This window comes from Anoplophora glabripennis, unplaced genomic scaffold (assembly GCF_000390285.2).
Source record: "Anoplophora glabripennis isolate ALB-LARVAE unplaced genomic scaffold, Agla_2.0 scaffold600, whole genome shotgun sequence".
Lineage (NCBI taxonomy): Eukaryota > Metazoa > Arthropoda > Insecta > Coleoptera > Cerambycidae > Anoplophora > Anoplophora glabripennis.
This window is the reverse complement of record NW_019416830.1, coordinates 254927-280288: the sequence shown is the minus strand read 5'-3', so window position 1 is coordinate 280288 and position 25362 is coordinate 254927. Positions and strand designations below refer to the sequence as shown.

Sequence of the window (25362 nt, the reverse complement as noted above, 5' to 3'; positions counted from 1 at the left end):
GACTTTTAGTTTTTATACGGTTTCAACTATCTTCGTAAACACTATAATAAATGTTTAAATTTTTGATAGTATCAAGTATAGTATTCCTCTGTTTCCACATCCAATATTTTATTAAAACACTGTAGGTCATTATATTATTTTTCTGTGCAAATATTAAAATTATCTGACAATTCTTGTTCATTGCACATATTTTCCCTAATGCGGCTCTGGACGATAATAGGCTTACCAATGTCCTGAGAATATATAGTTACCGATTAAAGAAATCTTTACGTCGATTGCTATGTGGTATTATGAAGTTGTTCTAGTTTGGCATTACGCTAGTAGAGACCGCCACTTCCTGGATGGATTTTCTACTATCTATCAGGTGCTATCGCTGTCTTACCAAAAGTGCGATTTCTTGTCTATAAAACGGCGCCCTTAATCAAGTACAGTTTCAAATCAATTTATGAGCAGGCATAATTGGACATCATTTAATAGGAGTAATAGGACCTGTTGAATTACCTACCACCTAGACCAGAGATATTTACAGTTTTTCCACGCAATCTATTAGAGGCTCTTCCTTTACAAACACACATTAATATGTGGTTTATGCATGATGGTGCTCTACCTCATTTTAGTTTAAGAGTGAGGGAACACTTACATAAATAGGGTTTATCTATAGATCGATGGATAGTCCGGTCAGGACCAGTGTCCTGGCCCGCCAGATTTAAATCCTTTGGAATTCTACTTCTGGAGCGATTTGAAAAGATGTGTTTACGCAACTCCTGTGGCAAGTGAATATGAACTGCGGCGCAAAGGATTTTCCACAATAGCCAGGAAATAAAAAATAATATTCAAATGATTTGGAGAGTACAGTCATCACTAATAAGAAGTGCTCGTGCGTGTATTGGGCTCATTTTGAACAATTTTTATAGTAACTAGTAATTTTAATCCTAAGTAGATATTTCTTAAAAGGTTTATGTTTTACATTTCTTTAAGTTGTTTTTTAGAAAACTGTAAATAATTTGGTTCATACACTAGATGTCAAGTCGCGTCAGTTTAATTTAAGGATTGAAAGTTGCTTAAAAACGAAATGGATTGAAATTTGTATATGCAAATCTCGATAACCAAAGGAGATATCGAAAACGAACAAGAGCAACTTTTTAATGAAACAAAGAACGTTCTTTGATATTTTCAATACACAATGTCTGTAATTATAAAGTCAAGAAAATCTTTTCGCCCTATACAAGCAACGCCAAAATTAGTTAAAAATTCTTATTTGTCATGTCAAAAAACATAATAGTGCCAATTTTTTTATTCATATTCTGACAGTTTTCAAGATCATTGAAAAATTTCAAAATAAAATTCAAACATTGAACGCCCTATATCTGTGAAACTGGCAACATTTGCAAAAGGAATATTTGGCTCAATCGACTTATTTTGGCAGCCAGTATCTCCAGCTTCGAGATTTCCCAACCCTTCGCAGACAGCCTGTATAGAGTCGTCGCGTAAAAATATTATATTTGTCTGTAACACTGTCTATGAGGAAAAAATGGGTAAAGTGAAATAAGATTTATTCATTAATTTTTCTCGAGTTCTTTTATCAAGAACAAATAATTGAGAACCACTTACTAAGGATACACTTAGGTATGTACCAACTCTGTATTTTCTTGTGAAACCTGCTGTATACATATTTTTACATATTCTGATAGAACGTTTAAAACTTCAGAGAGAAGAGAACAATAATTTACTTGCTTAGCAACTAACAATTACACTTATGCTCATTCTTATGGCAATGTGGTTCTAAATATCACAGTAGATAAATCAAACTTTTCGAGCAAATTTTTGTCCAGCGTTTTAGAAAGTATAAGGGAATTAGAAACAATCTCCTCACTGTACCAATTATATAAGTTTTCTTTAGGATATATGACAACTGACAAAATAAGGGAAAAAAGCATATTTTTACCTCTTACGTTTCCTAAATTTTGCACGCCTATTGAACATACAGAAAATCGCGTACATACTTTAAACATAATCACACCCCGCAGAATGCTCTTAGGAAATTAAATTGCATTAATCACAATTATTGAGTACCTTTACAAAGCTGGACAAAACAGGAAAGATACAGTTTCTGATGTTCACATGTTCTCCGTGATATTTGAATGTAAAATATTAAAGGAAGTTTAGTGCTAAGCTTCGCCACTTCCTAGATGGATCAACCTGTTCTGTCATTGTCTTACTAAAAGTGCGATTTCTTGTCTATAAAAAGTCGGCCTTAAAGAAGCGTGAAATACGAATTTATTTATCAAACTTCTCTTGAATAACAGGACAGACATCATCAAAAACTACCAAATTTCATGTCATTAAAAGCAAATGGCAAAAATTTTAACTTAAAATGAATTGGATACGTCATATAAAATGATAAAATAACGTTAAAATGTGAAACGTTGAAAAAATACCCCGTTAGTTCCATAACGAAACAATCAGGTACTAGGATAACTCAAATTATAAATGTTTATCATTTAAATAACAAAGTTGCAGGAAATTAATTAAAGAAAATGGTAAACAGAGAGACCCTTCCAAATAATGATTAGATCGAAAACATGTGCAAGGCATATACCTACAAGAATTTGTAGGGTCAAGGGTCATATTTATTTAATCATGTAGAATCATTTTTAAATTATCTATAATTTTTTCCCACATCCCAAAAGTCAAACTTGAAGTTCTAAGTACTAATCATAGTACCTGTCTAATAACAATTTGCAAGTGATTTATTTATAACAGTAGATTAAATAATATTATGAATATTATTTTTGATATACCTTTTCAATTATAATAAATATAGACGAATATAAAGTATATGCAGGAGAACATTATTTTAAATTATATATATATGTATAATCTATGTAAAAATTTTATTTATTATACGGTTACCTTTTTCTCTCTGCTGTTCACTTGTTTTGAAACACCCTCTGTACACAATAAATAGTAAAAAAAAATAATATTACGTTCGAGTTTAATTAGTTAATCATACAAATACTGTTCATACGAAAGTTTCAAGTAGGTCAAGAATTGCTTCTAGGTCAATGGCAAATGGACATAAATGTGAATGTTAATTGTAACACATCTCTAGTATCTATCTAGGGCACTATAGAAGGCTATTTTTATATTTGCAGGGGTTAGAAGAAATTATTTTGAAGGTTATCATATTACTTAGTAAACTTGTTTACATTTAGGAATATGTGACAAATGTAGGGTGTCCGAAATAAAAAATTAAAGATCTTTTCCAGTAATACCTACTTTGTTCATATTGTTGTAAAATTTGATTCAAAAAGTTTATAAGTACGAATAAAATTATTGGCATAAATTAAACTCCTTAAACAGCCAATTAAATGGGCCTTTAAATGCGTCATACCTATATTTCAAAATCAAAGGTAAAAAATTTTAAAAAGCAACTTCCATTATTTTTAATAATGAATCGGATGTTTTAATGTTTTTAAATCATTAAAATCGACAATTAAAAACAATTAAAAATTAAAATTGTTATAATTTGTTTATTAAAAATAAAAAATATATATTTCTCTGAAAGAAAGTTTATATTTTTTTGAGTATATTAAAAAAGAAGCTTTTGAAATTCATAAATTTTTATGCTTGTTAATTATGATTTTTTTTTAAATACCCCATATCTTCCAACCTCCCTTACTCTGTTAATTTTAACAGTAGAAGTAAAAGTCAATCGATCATTTTTATGTAAAATTTTATGCACTATAACTTTTTTCTAGCTTTTACCCCTTTTGGGTTATCTTGAAAAAACACTTTATTTTATTTTTCTTGGCGGTTGAAAAAAAAATACCGTCAGTTATTTATCAAAAATTTAGGCAGGTTGACTAAAATTTCGATTTAAAGGCCCATTTAATTGAAGTATAAAAGAGGTTCTTAGATTATTAGATAAAATCGTTATACTTTTATGGAATTTTACAGGTAATATATAATTTTTTTAATTGGGATATCTGTATCATAATGACCATTATACTTTAAATTCATTTTTATTTTCCATAAAATGTTTCAAAGTGTCTGCAACTATGGAGATTTTTTAGATAAACCTACTACAGGTATTATCCTTAAGGCAACATTTAATTTAATTTTTAATATATACCTAATTAGACAATTTGATTGAGATGTTACCATTTTTATTTCAATTTCATTTTAAAGCTAATAAAGAACTTCGCTATATATGATTGATTGACTTTATAACTCTAATAAATACAATGAATGTAATAGACGTTTTTTGAGATAGGTCTTCAAAAATAAACAAATAAAAGTACCTTATATTTGTTACTAAAATATTTCCTAAGGGTTCTATGATGCATCATAAATTGGACTTAAAATCCAGTCTTGATTAATTGCTTAAAAACTACTGAAGATATAGACGTCAAATTTGGTATACAGGGTCGGAAAGTCCCCATGGTTCATCGGCCGTTACGTGAGAGCGATAAAGTAAGCCATAGAAATCCGTGCGATAGAGAAAGATGGCTATAATGAAGGCGTCTAATAGTCACCGCCCATTTCGCCCTTCCACAAATAAGATCTCGTTCTTATCTTTATCGCTCTCATGTAACGGCCGATGAACCATGGGGACTTTCCGACCCTGTATTGTAATTTGCTTATGCTAGTTACCTTCGTATAATTTGAACAAATACTACCTGTAGCATAGGGAATAGGAGGGTTCTGATATTTGACGTTGAAAAAAATCTTATTTTACAACTTCGGATTGAAGATTTTCAATTAAAAGTTTTGTTTCTTGAGTTTTTTTTGTAGAACCGTAGAGTCCAGAATTTTGCCGGTATTACGAAAATTATTAACATCATACTATACCTCAAAGCTATACACAAATTCGTTCTTGTGAATAAAAATAAATATATGAATAATCCGGCGCCTCATATGAGTTATTCCCTGAATACAAAGTAACTAATGTCTCGTACAAGTTATCCCTAATTCACGAATATTGCTAGCTAGTTAGCTCTAATTGTGGAAAAGTAAATGTAAAATAATTAGTTTTTATTTATGGTCCTCTACTGACGAGCTTCTAGCAAGGTATTGGCTCAATTTGTTAACTATTACTAACGACAATATTTCAAAAGGAACAAAAGTTTTGATTGAAAATGATTTCAGTTCAATTTTTGCATATCTAAATGTAGCTACTAGGTAACTATTCTGTACCAGGCTTGAAGCATAATCTCTTCAATCATTTTTTAGCAATTGATAAAAACTGTATTTGAAAGATTTTATAGTTGTTTATTTACAGGGTGTTCTAAATACCTCAGGTAAAGAATTATAATTACATCAACTTCCCTTAGTCCAAAAATATTTTAAAAGTTACAGGGTATATAGACTTATCGACGTATGATATCTAATTCAAATTATATACACATTGCGTTGTTTTAACACAGTGCGTCAAGTAATAAAAATTATCTTCAATCGTTTAATTTCCTGCATCAGTGGCATACGAGAAGATGGGCGTAACATTTTTTAAATATTTTTCCCGCCAATGCATTTTTACAGGAAAGTATCTGAAGTTATGAACAATCTTCCGATTTTACACAAAAATGCCTTTTGTCAATTTCTTGTGAAATTGCTAGATTTCGAATAAAAAGGGAAAATTCCTTTTGTTATTCCGAAAAAATAAACTGAAGATACCAAATTGACGTTATCTGGGAAACTAATGCTTTTGACCATGTTTATATGGACTTTCTTTACTGCAACCATTTTTTTTTAGATTTTTCAAAAAGTGGAAGGCTAACTTCACATTCAGTTTTTACGCATTTTTTGGTAAATCGCGATAGATATAACGTTTTTCGAGGCACAATGTTCAGAGTGATTATTACAATTAACACATTCATTAAAATTATTTTTTGCCCAAAGTGAGGAGGATAGAAGTGAAAAACAAGGACTGTTCACCTTATTTTCCGAGAAAACACGACAGATATGGAGCTTTCAATGATACAATGTGACATGTGACCCAAAGTTAGCACAATTTACCACAACCGTTCTTTTTAATATTTTCAAAAAGTGGGAGGCTAAAACTGACATGTTAGTTGATAAAGCTTGGGTTGTATTCCCTGCAGCAGTGGCATATAGGGGGATTTTCGATTCTCTCTTTTTGAAAATATTTACCCCACTATGCGAATTTTAAAGAAAATCCTTGAAATTTTAAATGATCTGATGATCTAGTACATTTTTTTTAATTACTAAAGTCCAAGTAAAAAGATAAGTTCCAATTTTCTACTCCGAAAATAATATAAACTAAAAATACTGCTTAACTGTATACCTCAAAAATAAAGATTTTATCAACTATATTTATTTGAATCTTTTTGTGTCTTTAAGTAGATTAATCAATTTTGGTAGTTTAGAAAAATTAATAAAACAATTTCTTTATCCTCCCAGTTTCTTGTGTGTGTGAAGTTAGCTTCTACACTTACAGTAAAAGCTAAAAAAAATGGATGTGCTGTGATGGATAATTTAATATTTTCGAAGGTGGTAGAGTTCTCGAGAAATGCCAAAAACAGAATGTGAAGTTATAGGAAATTATGCTAACCTTGTGCCGGATAGGCATTAAATTAAATTTGTCGTGGTTTTGATAAAATGTGAAAAAAATCCTTCCCTGAAATTGTTGTGGTAATCTTTCTGAAGATTGTGCAGCTGAGAAAAATTTTCACAATTTACTGAAAATGCGGAAAACCTAAATATGAAGTTAGCCTTCCAGTAAAAAAAATGATTGTAAGGTTAAACTTCAAATAAACATAGTTGCTAAAATAATTATTTTCCCAAACAGTCAATTTCTTTTTTTTTTGTAGCAGCAAAAAGAATTTTCTCCTTTTAATCGCATTCTAACACTTTTAGGAGAAATTAACAAAAACCATTTTTTGTGTAAAATCGAAGCATAGTCCATAAAGTTCAGTTGATTTTCTGTAAAATACCCATAGGCTGGAAAAATATTTTCAAAAATATGGCGGCCACAAGACACCTCCGCGTACGCCACTGGTACAGGGATTGAAATGATTTTTATGCTTTCTGCGCTTTTATATCGCGTGTAGAATTTGAATCAGTTATCATATGTTAAAAAGTGAGATATCTATTAACATCCTGCGACATTTAAATGAGGCTTTTTTTGACTAATTTAACGTGACTTAAATTATTTTCAACTGAGGAAACTGTGGTTGTTGTGTGACTACTGTTTTCTGGGACACACTGTATATGAGGTGAATCGGTCTCGAAAGCTCGAAAGTCTTATTGATAAAATCCATTTACTTTATAATTCGAAAGAAAACTGCTATATTAGTCGACTCAATTTCGCTTTACGCGGGCTTAAAGAATGAAATACAATTTCCTCGATATCCAAGAATCGTTTGTAGCAGTCAGACACGTCCAAAGTACGTCAATCCTATGTGACTACATTCTCAGTCTTGAAAACCAACAAGAATTGCTAAAATCACAGTATAAGTCGATTAACTATTAATATAACTTCCTGCGCTTTATCCTGGAAAATGCTACGCACAATTCCTGCAAGTGTAGCAGGATAATGGGCGTGCTTTTCCAGATCCCGCCCCCGCTTTCCCGCCCATTCCCGGTGAAAGGTCCCAGCCGCAACGCCGAACAGTACGATTGCGGCGTCTCAACGCTCACCTGGTCGCAGGTAGTCCGTAAGTGATATGTAATGGTTAAGTGTCAATTATTATTGTTTATGTTTTTATTAAGTTGTTAGTGAACCCGTAGTGTTTGTGCGAGTAGGTATTAGTGACCGTCGAACCATTGCCGTCGAGAAGGATTAACGATGATCAAAACCGTTGCAGGAATTCTCCTTTTGATCTCCTTAGGTAAGTCAAAAAAGTATACTATTTCAGAAAACATGCCAACTTTTCTTTAAATGAAAGTAGGCTGTTCTCTAAGTCTCTGTTATAACCTTAGGAGATTATTTTTTCCAATATTTTGGACTAAAAAATCTTAATGAATTAAGAGTCTAAAATTGATTTTTGAGGTACAATTATAAAAATATTCTTATTATAAAGGCATTAAGCTAATTCAAAAATGTTAATTGTTTTTTTTGTCGTATTAAATGAAGTCAAAGAAATTATTTTTTAAATTGAAGATAGAATTTTGATATCAAAGGACATTTAATATAATTTTTTAAATTTAATAGCTTTATAATAAAATTAATAATAAATATATTTAAAAAAACATTAATTCCGTTATTATTTAAAAAATATATCAATTAATCTGAATTAGTTTAATACCTTTACATTAAAATAATCTAAAAAGAAAATTTTTATATGTATTTTAAAAAAATAAGACTACATTTATTTAAAATTTCTGAAAATGTTTGACCTAAAGTACTAAAAGTCGAGCTAATAATTCATCTAATTAATTGGAAAATGCAGTAAATTAATATACGAATTTCTCAACTAGTAGTGAAGGTACTGAGAGGCACTGTCACTGAGATTCCATAATTTTTATCCCACTGAGAATTTTTGAAATCGAATGCACTTACATTTAAATTCTAATTCCATTTTCAAGAAACTCATAATTTTCATGCCAGTGAGAATTTTGGAAGTCGAATGCGCTTACATTTAAATCGTAATGTTATTTCTTAAAAAACATGTATTTCACTTTCGAAAAACGAAAATTTTCAAGTTATTTTTTAAATTTAAAATAAGCTTATGACATATGTATTAAATAAATTTAAAAGAACAACTATTTACTCACAGAAAACAAGTAGAAACGTTTTTTAATTTTTTTTTGTGATATATAACCCCTCGTTTTCAATTTCTTAGTAATAAGTTCATATATAACTTTTTTTGTGAAACTAATATATATGTAGGTATTCAACAGTGTAATAAACTTACAGTGAATTTTAAAAAATAATAACTTGTAAATAACTCCATTTTCGAATAAAATCGAGTTCATAGATTGTTTTCTTAGAAATGGGACTGGAAAGTAAATGCTCTTATCCAATTTTCAGGATACTCAGTGGCGTCGAAATTCTGAGGCGTGTAGCGACAATCCCCCTAGTATCTCCGCCACTGGTTAACAGATTTTCGTACTGATTTAGTGATTTTTTTCCTATGAAGTTTTGTCAATCTACGCTACATATCATCACAAGTATTTAAATATGTGATATTTATTTTAACTTTAACATTGCAACAAGTGGCTTTAAATTCTTCTTTAAGGTTTTCTGGTAAAATTATCAAGGGTACAACCTCCTAAGGTTATGACAGATTTATGAAAAACTCTGTTTATCAAGAACTATTTTTCTATAATTTTTAAAACTCGAAAAGAGATATTATACACGGTACCGCTTGAGTTTATCAAAAATAACAAAGCAATATGACATTTTTACTGTTGGTATTTCCCGTGTGTTAAACCACAGGGTTTCCCCGTTAAAGTGCAGTTAATATTAAAACTAAATATCTCATTTCAAGAACTTTAAATCGGAATATTTGCCGTACTGAAAAGGAAAATAAATTAAATTAGGTATTTAAAAATTCGCCCTTGCGAGAATAACATGTGAAAGTTATACGTGTCAGCTTTTCTTCGTTTTAATCAATAAAACAAGTAGGTACATCTAATGAGTTTCAAAATTAAATAGGTTGCTTTTTTATTTGACATTTTAAAAGTTGATGATTTTCATGATGTTAAAATTCCTGTATTTTTCATGGTAATATAAAGAATTAAATAGTATATTTGTTTAAATAAATAATAATTAGTAATTTAATTAATTAAAATTTCTAGACTAACAATAAAATAGCATATTATTTCATGTTCGTATTCTATTACACCTAATTACTGTTACGAATCCCATAATTTTATTTTCTCGGATAACTTCTGTGTGAACTGTACGCCATCTGAATAATTGTAAGTATGTAACTTTCTCTTACGAGAAAGTACAACTCGAAAACGGTTCACCTTCTGAATTAGAAGTGTAAACACGTAACACTTGTACAGGGTGTCTTTCAACTGTTTTAACAATTTACAGGAAAAATTTTGATTTGTCAGCAATATAAAATATTAAATATATAGTCCAGTCATTCTACGGAAAAACGTGAAAAACTTGATAGCAGCAATCTGACGACGGGGTAGTTAATGAAAAATACATAAATTAATACAGCCAATTTTGCCCCCACTCCGAATAAATATTGGTCAAACTGGTCAAAATGAGGTTTTTCTCAATATAATTTTTCAGAGGCAAGACAAAGAAAAAGTTGTAGGTATTACAAAAACCTACAATTTAATTTTTTATGCATTATAATCGGTGCATTTTTTATCGAGATAATTGCAAAAAACATGCATTTTTGCAGTGTTTTTTAATTGTTAATAGCTTTTGCAATAATGGTCATGGCCGAATTTTAATCTACTAAAAATGAGGGTATTATAACCCTTTATATGTGGCCACAAATTGGGCTCGATCGGTCCAATAGTTTATGAATAATTGCATTTGTTTTTCCCAAACAATTTTTTAAACGATTGAGGTCAGTGAGTGCATAAAAATCAATTTAAACACCGGGAAATGATAGTTAAAAGTCTGAAAATTATGGTATGTTAACACAAATCGATTTTTTTCAATTTTGTTGCATTTTTTCAATCCAAAAAAGGGATATTTTTTTATAAATAGGTAAATAGAAGTAACTCCGGAACTACTGGTATCAGTCATATTACTGGATAGCTGGTGAAAATAAAGATTTAAAAAAATATATATGCCCTACGCCCTATCTGGGCCGAGATAGCCCTTTTTTAAAAAATCATAAAATAAAGAAATTGTAGTTTTTTTTAATACCTACAACTTTCATTTGAAGACTTTTTCTCTATCTTGTCTCTGAAAAATTATATTTGAGAAAAATCTCATTTTCACTACTTTGACCATTGTTTATTCGGAATAGGGGCAAAATTGACTGTACTAATTTATGTATTTTTCATTAACTATCTCCCCTAACAAGATCCCGTCGCTAGATTGCTGCTATCAATTTCTTCTTGAAATCGCTCTTTTTCCCGTAGAATGACTGGCCTAATATTGCAATGACATTTCAATTGTACAATGTGTTATTCCAAAGAAAACCTGATTCCTCAATAATTGTACCTGTATCGTTCAATAAAACAGTAAGTTTTCAAGAAATGTTTTGACCTACTAAAACCAAAACATAATCGCGTTTTAAATAATACATTCATTAGTGCTTTAAAGCACAATGGTTTTTTGGGTTGTTCTATCGCGGTCTATATAGGTACCTAGTCGCTACTTACATTGCATTTTCTTAACCTTTTCTACGAATCTTAGATCTGCTGTTGTCGGTCTCAGGCAAGGCTCTGTGGTGGCGGACTCGCTATCAGAACTACTAAGCCAATCCTGATATTCATCTACCTGAGCATTGGTGGTAGCTGTAGCACTGTTTTTTTCTGAGCACCCTGTAGCTGTTTAAAAAAAACGTATATACTCTTTAAAAATTTAAGCTATACCTACATTTATCACATGCTTACTTGCCAGCATTAATTTTACTTAATCACAGAGAACTAAAAATTTTCAATATAATTACTGTATACCTACTAAGAAATTCCTATTATATATACTTATCCTTCATTCCTTTCTAAAAAGTTCCAATCCCAGAACCATAATATATTTTTCAAGAATGCTATGGCACCCTGTATAATAAATAAAACAATTATATTTGACATCTCTGTCAAAGTCAACTTCCAATGTTAGTTTAGGCCATATTTTCAAAATTTTTCGTACAGATTCAAAATTCTAGTGCTTTTTACTAACTAAATACAAAATGGCCTGCGTCTGCCCTCCAAAAGAAGAAACTGACAAAAAAACGAAAATATTGTGCAAGCTGAAGAGGCTGCTTAAAGATATCGAGGACGAAGCAGCAGTCCCTGTGAATCCAATATGTGTACCTTGTTGCGTGCCAATATGCAATTTTAACGAGTTGAATCAGTCCTCTGCGGCTGCTAGAGAGTATCCAAAACCCGATGTCATAGAGACCCCGAATGTTATGGTAAGCTTCTTCAACTCACCCTATTCACCACCTATATATAAAAAATATGGGTGTGAAACACTTTAGGATAATAAAAAATAAATTTTGCAAGTGAAAAGTAGTACTTACCTAGTATCTGATAAAGGATGTAGCATAAAGACAAAAAAAAATGAGAATGGTTGAAGAAAAAATAGAAAGAAATATCGTTGTTATAACTAAATAAAAAGATGTAATGCAAAATCCAACCTAATCTAACTCAACCGAATCTAATTAAGTAAAACAGAAAAACAAATTTCACACAAGCAAGGACAACGAAAAATTGACGATAATGAAGAACCTTATCCGAGCGCAAAGTAATAAAACATAAACATAATAAAACAGACCAAAAATTATGACTGATCACAACTCCGATGAATAACGATCATGTCCAAAAATAAACAATTTTAACACATTTACGAAACAATGGCTGTAAAGTAGAAAATAACAAATATTTAATTGTTAACAGTTTTATATATACAGGGTGTTAATGATATGACTTTAATGGTGACTTCTACTTCAACAAATCAACAAACAGGTGAAATTTGAAAGAATATCACATTTAAATGTCTCATAAAATTCTTGACATTAGATTAATGAAACTTGAGTTAATTATGGGCAAAAATTTGCTGAGTACATGAATCTGTCAACCAATGGCGGAGATATTGGGAAATACCGCCACTAAGAACACTACCATTTCGAGATCACGGAATATTTTGGAAAGTGAATAAATGTATTTAACTTCAGTTGGGGCTTCTAAGAAAAAAATCTTTTATTTTATTCAAAAACGAGTTATTTCTCAGCTATAGTTTTTAATTTAAAATTCGTCTACGACATACTATTCGTGTCACAAAAAAATGTACTTAGATAATTTTTAGTTGAAAATACAATTTCAAATAAAATGTAATCATAAAAAGTCTAAAAAAGTAAAATAAAAAGAATAGTAATCTTTGAAACATGTAAAATTGTTAGACCAACGATTTTCTTTTGACTTCTAATGTACATTGTATTTCTATAAATAATTCCCATATTTTTTTTCTTATTTTCGATTTGTCCAAGAGGTTTATTTTATTTTTTTTGAATAAAATGGAAGATATATATTTGTTGGAAACACCATTTGGCATTGAATGAACTTATTCAATTTACAAAGTATTAAGTGGCGTTGAAATTCTAGGGTTATGAAGGTGTTTCCCAATATCTCCCACTCTGGATGACAGATTTGTGAACCAACTTAGGAAATTTTTGCCCATAATTAGTTAAGCCACCAATCTGCATCACGCATAGTAAAAGATACAGAGCCTTCAAAAATGTTGCACGACTGTTACCTACTGCTAACGAACAATCCCAAGTCTTGGCTTCACCAATATTAATGATTCGTTTACAATGAACAGTAACAAACCGTTACACCTACGCTCGAAATAATGCGATCGTTGATTGGTTGAATAGAATCTCGTGAAGAGTTACACCAATCACAGCCGGTGAAACAGAATATTATGTAATCTTGATCTTAATTTTACCGAAATTTCATTGTCAACATGAATGAAATAAAATTACTGTTCCAAACAAAGTTACTGATCACGTGACTTGTAATCATTTATGCAGGCTCTCTATTTAGATAAATGTTATTTTAAAAATTCAACATCTTGCATCTCGAAAGTGAAGCGTTTCTGGAAATTGTTTATACGGATTTTCTTATTGATTTGTGATGTAGAATCCACCATTAATATTTGGTACAGCATTTCATTAGCACCCTGTATATAAAAACAAACTTGAATGTATTTACATATGTTGAAAGTTTATGGTAAACTGAAAGAAAAGTCCATAGAGTGTGACAGATCATGGATATTAAATAATCACAAAATTAGTGATAAACATTTATGAATTTTGTTAATTTTAAACTTTTTGTAATATATGCATTTCAATTAATAACAGAGCTAATGAGGTGAATAAAAAATAAATTGTTCGGAAAACATGCGATAACAGTTTGAGTTAAGTAGGCATTCGCTATCATAGTCTACTCTGCTGATGTTTCAAATTTTGGGAGCAAAAAGCTGATAAGACAACATTTTGAATCAAGTAGACATTTGCTGTTATTGTTTACGTACACTATAGTGTTCTGAAGAAAAAATCAACTTTAAAATTGTAGCTCATTTTCATTAATTTCCATGCAAAATAATCATAAACCACATAATATGTATTTTATTATTAGAAATTGGTCATGTAAAATAATAAAATGTAAATCAAATAAACATATTTTGTACTAAAATTCTGAGAAAAATTTGAAAACAGTGATGAACATCATAATACATTTATTAGTCACACAATTCATAAATTGTTCCCAGTTAGGAACTTGTCTCTGGGTCACCCTGAACAACCAATCACATGACCTCATTCTGACATTGAAAGAATGAAAAACTTTTTAGTAAAAATACTTTGAAAATAGCTGCAGCTATGTGTATTTTGATGTGACCTATTAACCTTTTCACTGGAACTAATTAGAAAACAATACTGATTTTTTTGTATTTATATTGATAAGATCTTGGACCTTATGTAAATCATTTTAAAAGATTTAGTCAGTTTTGTGAGTCATCCTGATTACGAAATCTGCCGTGTAGATTTATTTTCGTCATGTTAAATTTATATCAACAATCTATTATGCATGCTCTAAATCGATACGTTATTGAAACGTATTCCTTGAATTGCTGCTACTTTAATCGGTATTCTTCTTTTTTAGTCGTTTATAAACGAGTAGGTACTACAAGCGGTTGCCCTCGCTCTGATTATACCAATTTTAAACCGTGATCTACATTATAAGTCAATATGTAAATGCCTTATTATAGTTTGTTCCAAACCATACAAATTATGAAGTAAAAGTGATTCTACAGATCATTAAAAATGTAAAATAATGAACATATTTACCACATTGATTGTGAAATCATATTTATTCCATTAATACTTCAATTCTACTCTAGAATTACTATACTACAAAATTTTATATACTCTCATTTCAAAATTTCATTCCTTGTAACTTCTTCAGGCTGTCCCTTGATCAAAATTAACACAGTAATGAACTTATGGTCAGTTCTTACTGTTTGAAGATGACTTTTTGACAATTATTTTTTAATATTAGTACATTTTTGTGACTATCCTTACACATGTCTCATAACTACTTTAATAAAAAAATGTCGATTTTTTTATTTCTTGGAAAAAGTTCTCAGTTCGTACCATGAAAAAATCGTAATACTCGTAATTAGAAAAATTATAGCTACCGAAAAATCATGTAACAACTATTATCAAGATTAACACATCAATGCACAAAATGTTTTCTAATAATTCACACAATGCATTGCGTAATAATTTGCGCAAAAAAGTATTTCCGACCGTATTTCCTGCACAGTTTATATAATATATCCTATTGCTTTTAGTCTGGAAAAATATGTACCTAATTATTCTTTTTTAATATAGTTAAATAACATGTTAAAGAAACTGGATAAAATAATAAAAGCTTGTATACTACAAATACAAAATGCATAATTAATATCACGAATTTTTTAGGAGCGTGATGCAAAAGTTATTTGCATGAGTAATAGGAGTAAATATTTAGTTACTCATATGCCTACCTTAACATTTTAATATAAAATATTAATGTACGAATTATTAGAGAGATTTAGAGTCTTATTTGAGAATCTTGTTAAAGTTATATTACATCAGTAAACACTAATCTATTACAATATAACATATCGCCACTAAAAATAGCAAATAAACTACCGCAAGTGTTTTGCAATAATATACAGGGTGATTTCACATTAAATGCAGAAACTGCAGGAATAGATTCATTACCAAAATATAAGTAGAGTTTGCGCTATCAACTTTTTTCTTCTTTCTGAACATAATTTGAAAAAAATTGTACCAAAACGAAAAAAGCTTGTAAAAAACTCAAGATACCATTTTCGTACAAAATAAAATTTGCATTTCAGAAAAAAATTTGTGGTTTTGAGTTTCCATATCATTTTTCCACATGAAATGCCATTTCATTTATGTGTGGGCACAGAACATTTCGTTCCAGTGTCCTCATTCATTCGGAAAACAATTTTTTTAAGCTTCACAACTCTTTATCTCAGAAAAAGGAATCAAGAGTAAACGTTTCTTATTTGATAAGTTTGTTGTCGGTAGTCATATTTCCTTTACCTGTGAGATATATCATATATTAGAAAAAATTGTTAGTTTAGAAGCAAAAAGTCAACAAATATTCAAAGGCCTTAAAATGATATACAAATAAACCCTATTGGTTAGGATTTACCTATATTTTACTTAATATAAAGAACGGAGAACGTATGTAATTTTAGAAAGTTAGAAAATTCAATTTCAGGTATTACTGCACCAATGGCGCATTCACCAAATTCTCGAAAATATAAATTTAAAGGATGGAATGTACCTATTTCGTTTAAATATTAAGTATTGCATTTTTTTATGATTTTGACGAAAGAGAGTCCAAGAAAATGTGAGAAATGATATTCAAAAAAATTCAGCACTATACTCAAGTTCTCCAAATACAATATCGTGTCGATATTTGAAAAAATGCGAAAATTATAGGAGGCCGCTATTTAGATTCAGTATAGAAACAAATAGTTGTTCTAATTTGAACAATTGTTGAGGTAGTTATTGTTTTATTTGTAGAGCCATCCACTTTAGTACCGCTCCAAATTTCAATTAGAAAAATATCGCAAAGTTTACAGTTTACTCTTTACTACAGTACAAATTGTACCTAACTAATGTTAGTTATAGAAAAACTTACAGCAAATATAATGAATAAGTGATTGTTTTACAATTTTATAAGGATAATCCTCTAGACTTTAGGACTCATGTAGTTACACGATATCCGTGCATCAACGAAAAATCAAAAATGTAAAGTTGAAAGTTGTACTTATCAGTGAGCAGCAGTAGTAACATAGTTAAAGATACAGAAAATTCATTGATAACAGTATTAGAAGACTACACTACTTACGAGTAATTATAACACAAGCTACTATTACTTTTCATCAAATATACAGAATGTTAAAGAAAGTAGGTCAACTCGTTAACCACAATTTTTCTGGATTAAAATAATGGGACTTTTCTTAAGTAGGTATCATTACGTTCGCCCAAAAAATTGTGGATAATAATAGCTTGATCTACTTTTTTGTATCACTTTAGATAAGCAATAAATACGCCACGAACCTAGTTTGAGTTGGAATTGACTTTGCAGAATTCATAAAACTATACCGCTATTGCCTTTTCTTCAACTTAGTAGATTGTGGCGTTAACAACACAGTTATTAAATTAGTAGGTAATGGAAGTCTTCAGCGGCGGCAGACTGTCTTTAAAAATATAATAATAATAAAGCGCAAGAAAAAATTGAGAAGATAACATTCTTGAATGGAACTTCACAAGTATTGATAAAGTAACACATTTTCTAGCCCAAGTTAAGATAAAGTAAGGTAAACTCCATAATCAACAGCTTTTATCAACATAGTTTTGTTCTTGCTTCGTTTCTGGGATACAGGGTGTTTTTAGGTGATGGGGGACATTGTCCCTATTTACTGTGATTATTTGTTATTTTAAGCGATGGCATATGTTTTTTATAACACCATTAATTTGAATTCCTGTCAAATGAAATAAGGTCATGGACAAGCAACTTGTAGTTTTTTTGTTAAAATTTCTCCATAGGCGTCCCCATCAAGGCCAAAGGGGCAATTTTTTCAAAATTAACATTAGTTTAAATAGAGAAATACTGATAAGAAATTCTTTATCGGCATCCTAAAATACCCCTTACTATGATTTTTTATAAACGCGTATGGAGAAATTTTAACATACACTTACCAAGATGCTCATCTAGTAACCTCGGTTAATATGACGGGAATTCAAATTATTCCTATTAACATTGATAGAGATACAGGGATGTCTTAAAAAAACGGAACTAATTATAAAGTGTTTTTCACTTAAAGTTATGTGATCAAAAAATATTTCGAAAACATTCATATAGGACATTTTTCCTTTAAGTCTAACCCATTTTTTGGCAGGTGGTCGAAAATGCCAAGAAAATGAGCGTCATCCTGTAACTTGAAAACAAATGGAAATATCCATTATCTAATTAGACAGCTAATTTATCTTGGAACTGGAACGAGAGTGTGTCATTTTTTTCATATTTTTAAATCATTATTAATTTTAAAATCGAATAACTACAATAAATAAATACATTTTATTACATACAGGCTGTTACAAATTCGCTTCTTACTACAGGGATCTCGGAAACGGTAAGAGGTACGAAGTAGCTTAAATGGGGGCAATGTTGCGTGATCAGGGGACCAACATTATGCCTCTAAAAAATCAAAGCTAACATGATTAGTTTTCGAAATTTTTGAAAAAAACCGAAATATTGTAAATCCGTTTTTGTTTAATTTCAGCCTTGTTTGAGGAGATATTGAAAAAAGAAGAACACTTTCTCATGGCCACTTTTTGCCCTCTATAGAATGGCATCATCAATTTTTATATGTAACGTTTCGTCTCTCCCATCATCAACTTCGTTTTTTTAAATACGACCCTGGAAATTTTATTACATTTTTTGCAAGCCTTCATGACCTCCCCAATACTGGTACTGCATCAGCCCTAACCAGATTTAGACGTTTTGTCTCGAAAAATTCATCTAGAAATAATTATGAACACGGGAATAAAACTCCAATAATGTTTTATTTTAAAGCGTGTTGGTAATAGTTTAAATAACTAGATGGATTTCACAGGGTTTAACGACACTTACAGTGTACGATAATTCAATAAACAAAGAAATCTAAATAAAACATTAGATAAATTTGGAACGAATGCACTGAATATGAATTTTTCGAGACAAAATGTCTGAATCAGGTTCAGGTTGAAGCAATACAGTATTGAGGGTCATGAAGGCTTGCAAAAAATGTAATAAAATTTGTAGGGTCGTATTTTGAAAAAATGAAGTTGATGATGGTCTTGGAGAGACGAAACGTTATATACCAAAATTGATTATGCCATTCGATAGAGGACAAAAAGTGGCCATAAGAAAGTGTTGTTCTCTTTTCAATATCACCTCAAACAAGGCTGAAATTAAAAAGTATTTCCAAAATACCGGTTTTTTCAAATATTTGGAAAACTAGTCATGTTAGCCTTGATTTTTTAGAGGCATAATGTTGGTCCCCTGATTGCGCAACTCTGCCCCCATTTAAGCTACTTCGTAGCTCTTACCGTTTCCGAGATCCCTGTAGTGAGAAGTGAATTTTTAACAGCCTGTATGAAAAAAAAATCTAACTTTAAAAGTGTTTGTGGCAAAAGATATTTCGTAAACTCCACGTTTGCTGTGTAAGATTTGTCATAAAGCCTGACCCAAAAGAAACGCAGGATTTCATATGAGGAGAAAAGATTTTATTAATTAAAAAATTGACAAAGTTTTTACATGTTTTTAAAAGTTACACATGCCATTAGATATGAAAGAGGATATCGTACATATGTCCTCCGCGATTCATTTGGCATACTCCACTTTTTATAAGAAAATTCTATATCACTCTTTCGCATACCTGCCGCTGAATTTCGTTGATAACTCTCCCAATTTCTGCCTTTAATTCAGTAGTGGTATTCATTTGAGCATAACAAACTTTGGACTTTACTAATCATCGCAGGAAAAAGTCGCATGGCGTAAGATCGTATAATCATGATGGCCAAATCAGTTCACTGTTACGTGAGATGAGTCATTGAATTTCTACCGTAACAAGTTTCACATGCCGATGGCAGGTGGCATCATCCTGCTGGAACCACATGTCATCCAAATGAGGCCATAAAAGGTTCAAGTATATTTCGATATCGTTTCCCATTGACAGTCACAGCGTTTCCAGCCTCATTTAAAAAAAGGGACTAATCATCCCACTAGCGTAAAATCCACACCACACTGTCACTCTTTGGGTATACAATTGTCGTTCTTGAGTGACCCGAGGATTGTCTCAAATTTGATAGTTTTGCTTGTTCACATTGGTACCCACTATGGTGAAAAGGCGCTTTGTCGCTAAGCATGATCTTCTTAGCAAATTCACCGTCCACTTTTTGATTTTTCAACATCCAATCAACGAATGTCTGACGCATTAAATGGTCGTCTGGTTTCAAACCTGTGTTAGCTGATTCTTGAATGGATTCAGATGCAGTTTTATTAAAATTCGATGCATTGACCAGTGGGGCGCACTGAGGTTACGGAAATTTCCGCCACACTATCACTCACCGTAGCAATATTTTCGGTTGAGCAGCTAGTACGGGCCGGCATGTTTTTGTCATTGCAACCGAACCTGTTTGTTCAAATTTGGCAACAGGTAATTTGCGCACAGTCTCAGCTACACTCTTTCCGTACTTGTAATGAATTTTCACACTCTTTACTCGCTCATCCGTCGTATAGCGGTCAATTTTGTCTAACCGCAATGTGTTTACAACACGTTTACTATAAGATGTTACCCTGCACAATGCTACCAACTTTTCGGAATGAAAATGGCGCGCAATTCAAATCCTGCGTTACTTTTGGGACACCCTTTATATAAGATAAATCTGTAATACAATACAGGGACATTACTATTACTGTTTTCTGTTTTCAGTTTATTCTAAATTACTAACTCTCCTTCTACATAACAGGTTTGTTACAAAATAGCGTCAAAAAAAAACAAAGCTGACGATTCATCATCTTCACCGTTAACCTCCTCAACGTCACCTAACCGAGATCCCGAGGTGATCAGACTGAAGACGTCATCATCACGGGAACTCAGAGCAAGTATCCTGTATAGAGGCTGCGATTGCGAAAAGCGATCTGGCTTGCAAGACGACTGTCCAAGAACTGGGTGCCACGGTTCGCCTGAGTGTTTGAGTAAACCGCCAACGTGTCGTCCAAGCGAATTTTGCGATGGAAAGCACCTGGCTAAGAAAGCACTCCTTTATTCCAGGAAGACCGCTAAAGCTAATGGTCTCAACAACGATAATAATGATAGTAATAATAATGACAGTGTCGGTGATAACGACAGTAGAAGTAACGGTGACGTTAAAGATGAAGAAATAAGATATAAATGTTTCCCTGCTGTTTTAAAAGCTCCGGTATGTTGTCCACCTTGCCAAATCTAAAGGTGAGTCAGGCAGCTTTTTTGCAAAATGTACAAGTTGAGAAAATTCCTTTAGTTAAGACGCAGCGTCACTATATCTCTTAAACGGATCAATATATCAACATTCATTCAGTTTTTCTCAATTAAGATCTATACAAATTTACTTTTTACTTCTTGAGATATACAAGAAACCTTTGAAAAGTGTCTGTGTCCTAAATAAAAGTTTATACATAAATGAAATAGTATGAAATACCAGAAATAAAACAAATATTCATATGTATTTATCAAAACTTTATTTTATAGAAGTATTTTGTTATTACAAGAAACATATGAATAATATTTTCAGGCAAATTCTATTCAATTTATTATTTTTTGTATAAAAATTTGGTTACTTTTGTAGGTTTTTTTTTAAATAAAATGTGTAATTTTCATTTTATTTAGTCCTATTAACAATCCTTCTGTATTTTTCTACATATATTTAGATTTAGAAAATGGGCAACGCTATAGATTCTAACACAATTTTTAATGCCTATTAAATGTTTTTCATTTTTAATTTCAGAATAGTGTGCAGCAACATTCTTAGTCCAATTAAATCGCAATTTTGGTCAACTTGCCTGAATCTTTTATATAAGTTAGTTTGAGGACTTTCACAATTTGTACTAAAAGTCCTTTAAAAAAAAAGTTCATGTAAACATATATGTATAGATGCGTCGTTTTCGATTTACAGATTGTTCAAGTTTAAAATGAGAATTGATTTTTTATTCGTAAAACGAAAACCCCTTTTTAAACTTTGTTGAAACTTGGCAACTTTGTTTGTAATAATAATACTCATTTTCTCATATAATTTAATTTGTCCTATTTTCTCCAGTGGCGTCACAACAAGATACCAGCTTGATAAAAATAGAAAAAAATATGGTACGCCACTGCTTTTTTGTAAGTTCTCAGATTTAGCTATCAAAAATTCAACTTTTTTGTTATTTACTTTCTTTCCTTTTTCGCTTTGTTTATTAAGACATAAAACATTTTCATGATTAGGTTCGCGATTTGCTTAATTTATTTATTTACTTGTTACAAAGTGTGCCGTGAATATGTCTATTTTTGAGTTGCCAAGGTATTGTAGCAATGGTTTGACGTTTGTTGACATTCTTTAATTAAGTTTTTTCGATTGACGGTTTTTGGTTTTAATAATATACATTTCTGTTTCTCATAAAATGCCTTTTCAGTTTAGTAATGAAGAGTATGCATACATGCATTATTTGTATGGATTTTGCGATGGAAACTCTGCTGGTGCTGCTCGCGAATACAGAAGAAGGTTTCCCAACAGAAGACAACCCCATCCAAGCGTTTTTGTAAAAATACACCAACAGTTTAGAAGCCAAGGTTTAAAATCATTCCGGGCAGTAGTAGGTGAACAAATTCGGCAAAGGCGTGGAAGACAAGAGCAACGAATTTTAAATATGTTTGCAAGAAACCGACAATTAAGTACTCGGCGGGCCTCAAGGCAATTAAATGTATCTAAAACCAAGATATGGAAAACTTTAAGACAAAATGGTATGTATTCGTACCATTTACAGCCTATACAAGCATTACAACCTGAAGATGCACAACGTCGCGTAAATTGTAATTGAGTACTTAATCAGGTAAGAGAAAATCCAGAGTTTCTTAATAAAATTATTTGGACGGATGGGTCCTGTTTCACAAGACGTGGTGTAGTAAAATTCCATAATCTCTACATTTGGGATAATGAAAATCCACGTCTGATTCGACCTATGAGGTTCCAACAAGAATTTAGTGTAAACGTTTGGATGGGAGTGATTGGCGATTTTTTATTGGGACCTTACATCCTGCCCAACAAATTAAGGGGTCAATTATTTCTTGAATTTTTAACTGCCCAGCATGATAACATGCTAGACGATGTTCCTCTTCAACAACGAATAGACTCGTTTTTTTCAATTAGATGGATGCCCTTCCCATTACTCTTTGGTGGTACGAAACTGGCTGAATACAGAGTATCCACAGAGATGGAGGTCCAGTTGGGTGGCCTCCACGATCGCCTGATCTAACACCTTTGGATTTTTTTGTTTGGGGATTTATTAAGGATGCAGTTTACTCTACGCCTGTTAACTCGCAAGAGGAACTTGTACGACGAATCCAGAACGCTGCTCTCAGAATAACTCCACATCATTTGAGAGACGTTAGGCGGTCTTTGATACGTCGCTGTAATTTGTGTGTAGAACGAAATGGCGGGCATTTCGAACAGCTCCTTTGAGGTCTATTTATACAATAAGTTGTTTTTCCATACCGTGTTGTTTATTTTTTTTTATTATCTTACAATAAACTGTGTGAAACAAAAAGTTTTATTTCTGTCTAAACAAAGCGAGGTAGGAAAAAAAGTAAATAACAAAAAAGTTGTATTTTTGATAGATAAAACTGAGAAAATTTTCAAACTTACCAAAAAGCAGTGGCGTACCATATTTGTTTCTATTTTTATCAAGCAGGTATCTTGTTGTGACACCACTGGAGAAAATAGGACAAATTAAATTGAGAATTGAATGAGAATTGAGTGAGAAAGTGAGTATTATTATTACAAACAAAGTTGCCAAGTTTCAACAAATTATAAAAAGGGAATTTCGTTTTACGAATAAAAAATCAATTCTCATTTTAAACTTGAACACTGTAAATCGAAAACGACTCATCTATACATATATGTTTACATGAACTTTTTTTTAAAGGACTTTTAGTACAAGTTGTGAAAGTCCTGCTACAAAAAACGAGGACACCCTGTATGAACAATAAGTGACACTTATTTTTTTTTCAATCCCCGGGCAGGGGCAAAAGAAATAAAATAAAGGGGTTTTTCAAGATAACTCAAAAGGAGTAAGAGTTAGAAAAAAATTCTTATAAAAGTTGTAGAGCATAACATTCTACACAAAATTGGTCTATTCATTTTTTCTTGTATTATTAAAATTAATAGATTTAGGGAGACTAGAAGTTAAGGAATGATTTCAGAAATTTAAAAAATCATAAGCAGAAAAATTAATGAATTTTAATTTTTTGTTTTTCAATCTACACTAAAAAGTGTAAACTATCTTTTCAGGGAAATAGATAAATTTTTTTAATTTTTAATAAAAAAGATAACAATTTTCATTATTTTAAATAATCAGTTAAATGGCATAGAAAAAAATTGTTTTAGTGTTAAATCATAAAAATTAACGATTAAAGGATTGACAAAAATATATAAAATTCATTCATTTTTCTGCTTGTTAATGCTGTTAATTTTAATACTACAAGAAAATGTCAAGAGACCATTTTTATATAGAATGTTGTACTCTACAACTTTTATAATAATAATATTTTTTTCTAGCTCTTATCCCTTTTGAGTTATCTTGAAAAAGCTGTTTATTTTATCTTTTACACCCCTGGCCGGGCATTGAACAAAAATTAGTGTTACTTATTGTTATTATATAAAAAATTCATGCAAGTTGGCCAAATTGCGATTTAAAGGCCCATTTAATTGGACTATTCTGATATATTTTTTATTAGTTTCTTTTAAGAAAATTGCAAGTATCATCATTGTTGTACAGTTCTAGAGAAAAACTTTGTAAATTTACTGAAATAATTATCCTAAAAAATTTCTTAATATTTCAGATACCATGTTAAACTTTGGAAACGGACTGTATAGAACCAGATAATTGTAATAATTATGAGATGAAGAGAGAACCTTGTAACTATTCTGATTAAAATAAATGTTTTATTTTGTTAGCTTTTTTAATTCAATTATATAGGGTGATTTCACTTTAAATACAGGAACTGCAGGACTAGAAAGGGCTACTAATATTAAAAAACACCAAGAAACACTTTTCATTCACTTAACGTAACACAGTACCTGAATTTGGCATTATTTTTACATAAAACCGCCAGTGGCGTATTTTTTTCTTGGGAAAACGTAGCGGCACCTTCAGTAGCACTCCATGGTTAACGCCACGAAGTTAATATTACATTCAATAAAAGATCTAATTAAGTGAATACGCTGTAGCAAATATCATTCAAATCGTTCAGCGCAATATGAAGATATGATCATATATACAGGATCGGAAAGTCCCCATAGTTCATCGGCCGTTACGTGAGAGCGATAAAGTAAGTCATAGAAATCCGTGCGATAGAGAAAGATGGCTATAATGAAGGCGTCTCATAGT

General features: G+C 31.1%; 1 protein-coding gene across 5 annotated transcripts in view; it reads left to right on the top strand.

Moving 5' to 3' along the window:
- Positions 1-7495: 7495 nt before the first annotated feature.
- The window catches only part of LOC108912028 (protein Skeletor, isoforms B/C), a 148726-nt gene continuing 130859 nt past the window's right edge, over positions 7496-25362 (top strand). For 4 of the 5 annotated variants that reach the window (XR_002763103.1, XM_018717172.1, XM_018717170.1 and 1 more), the window contains exon 1: positions 7496-7853. Coding sequence is in view for 4 of the 5 variants with exons in the window: in XM_018717172.1 (XP_018572688.1) it covers positions 7811-7853 (43 nt within the window). In the remaining variant the exon portion in view is untranslated. The remainder of the gene's footprint in view (positions 7854-25362) is intronic. The other variant, XM_018717169.2, reaches the window with a different exon arrangement.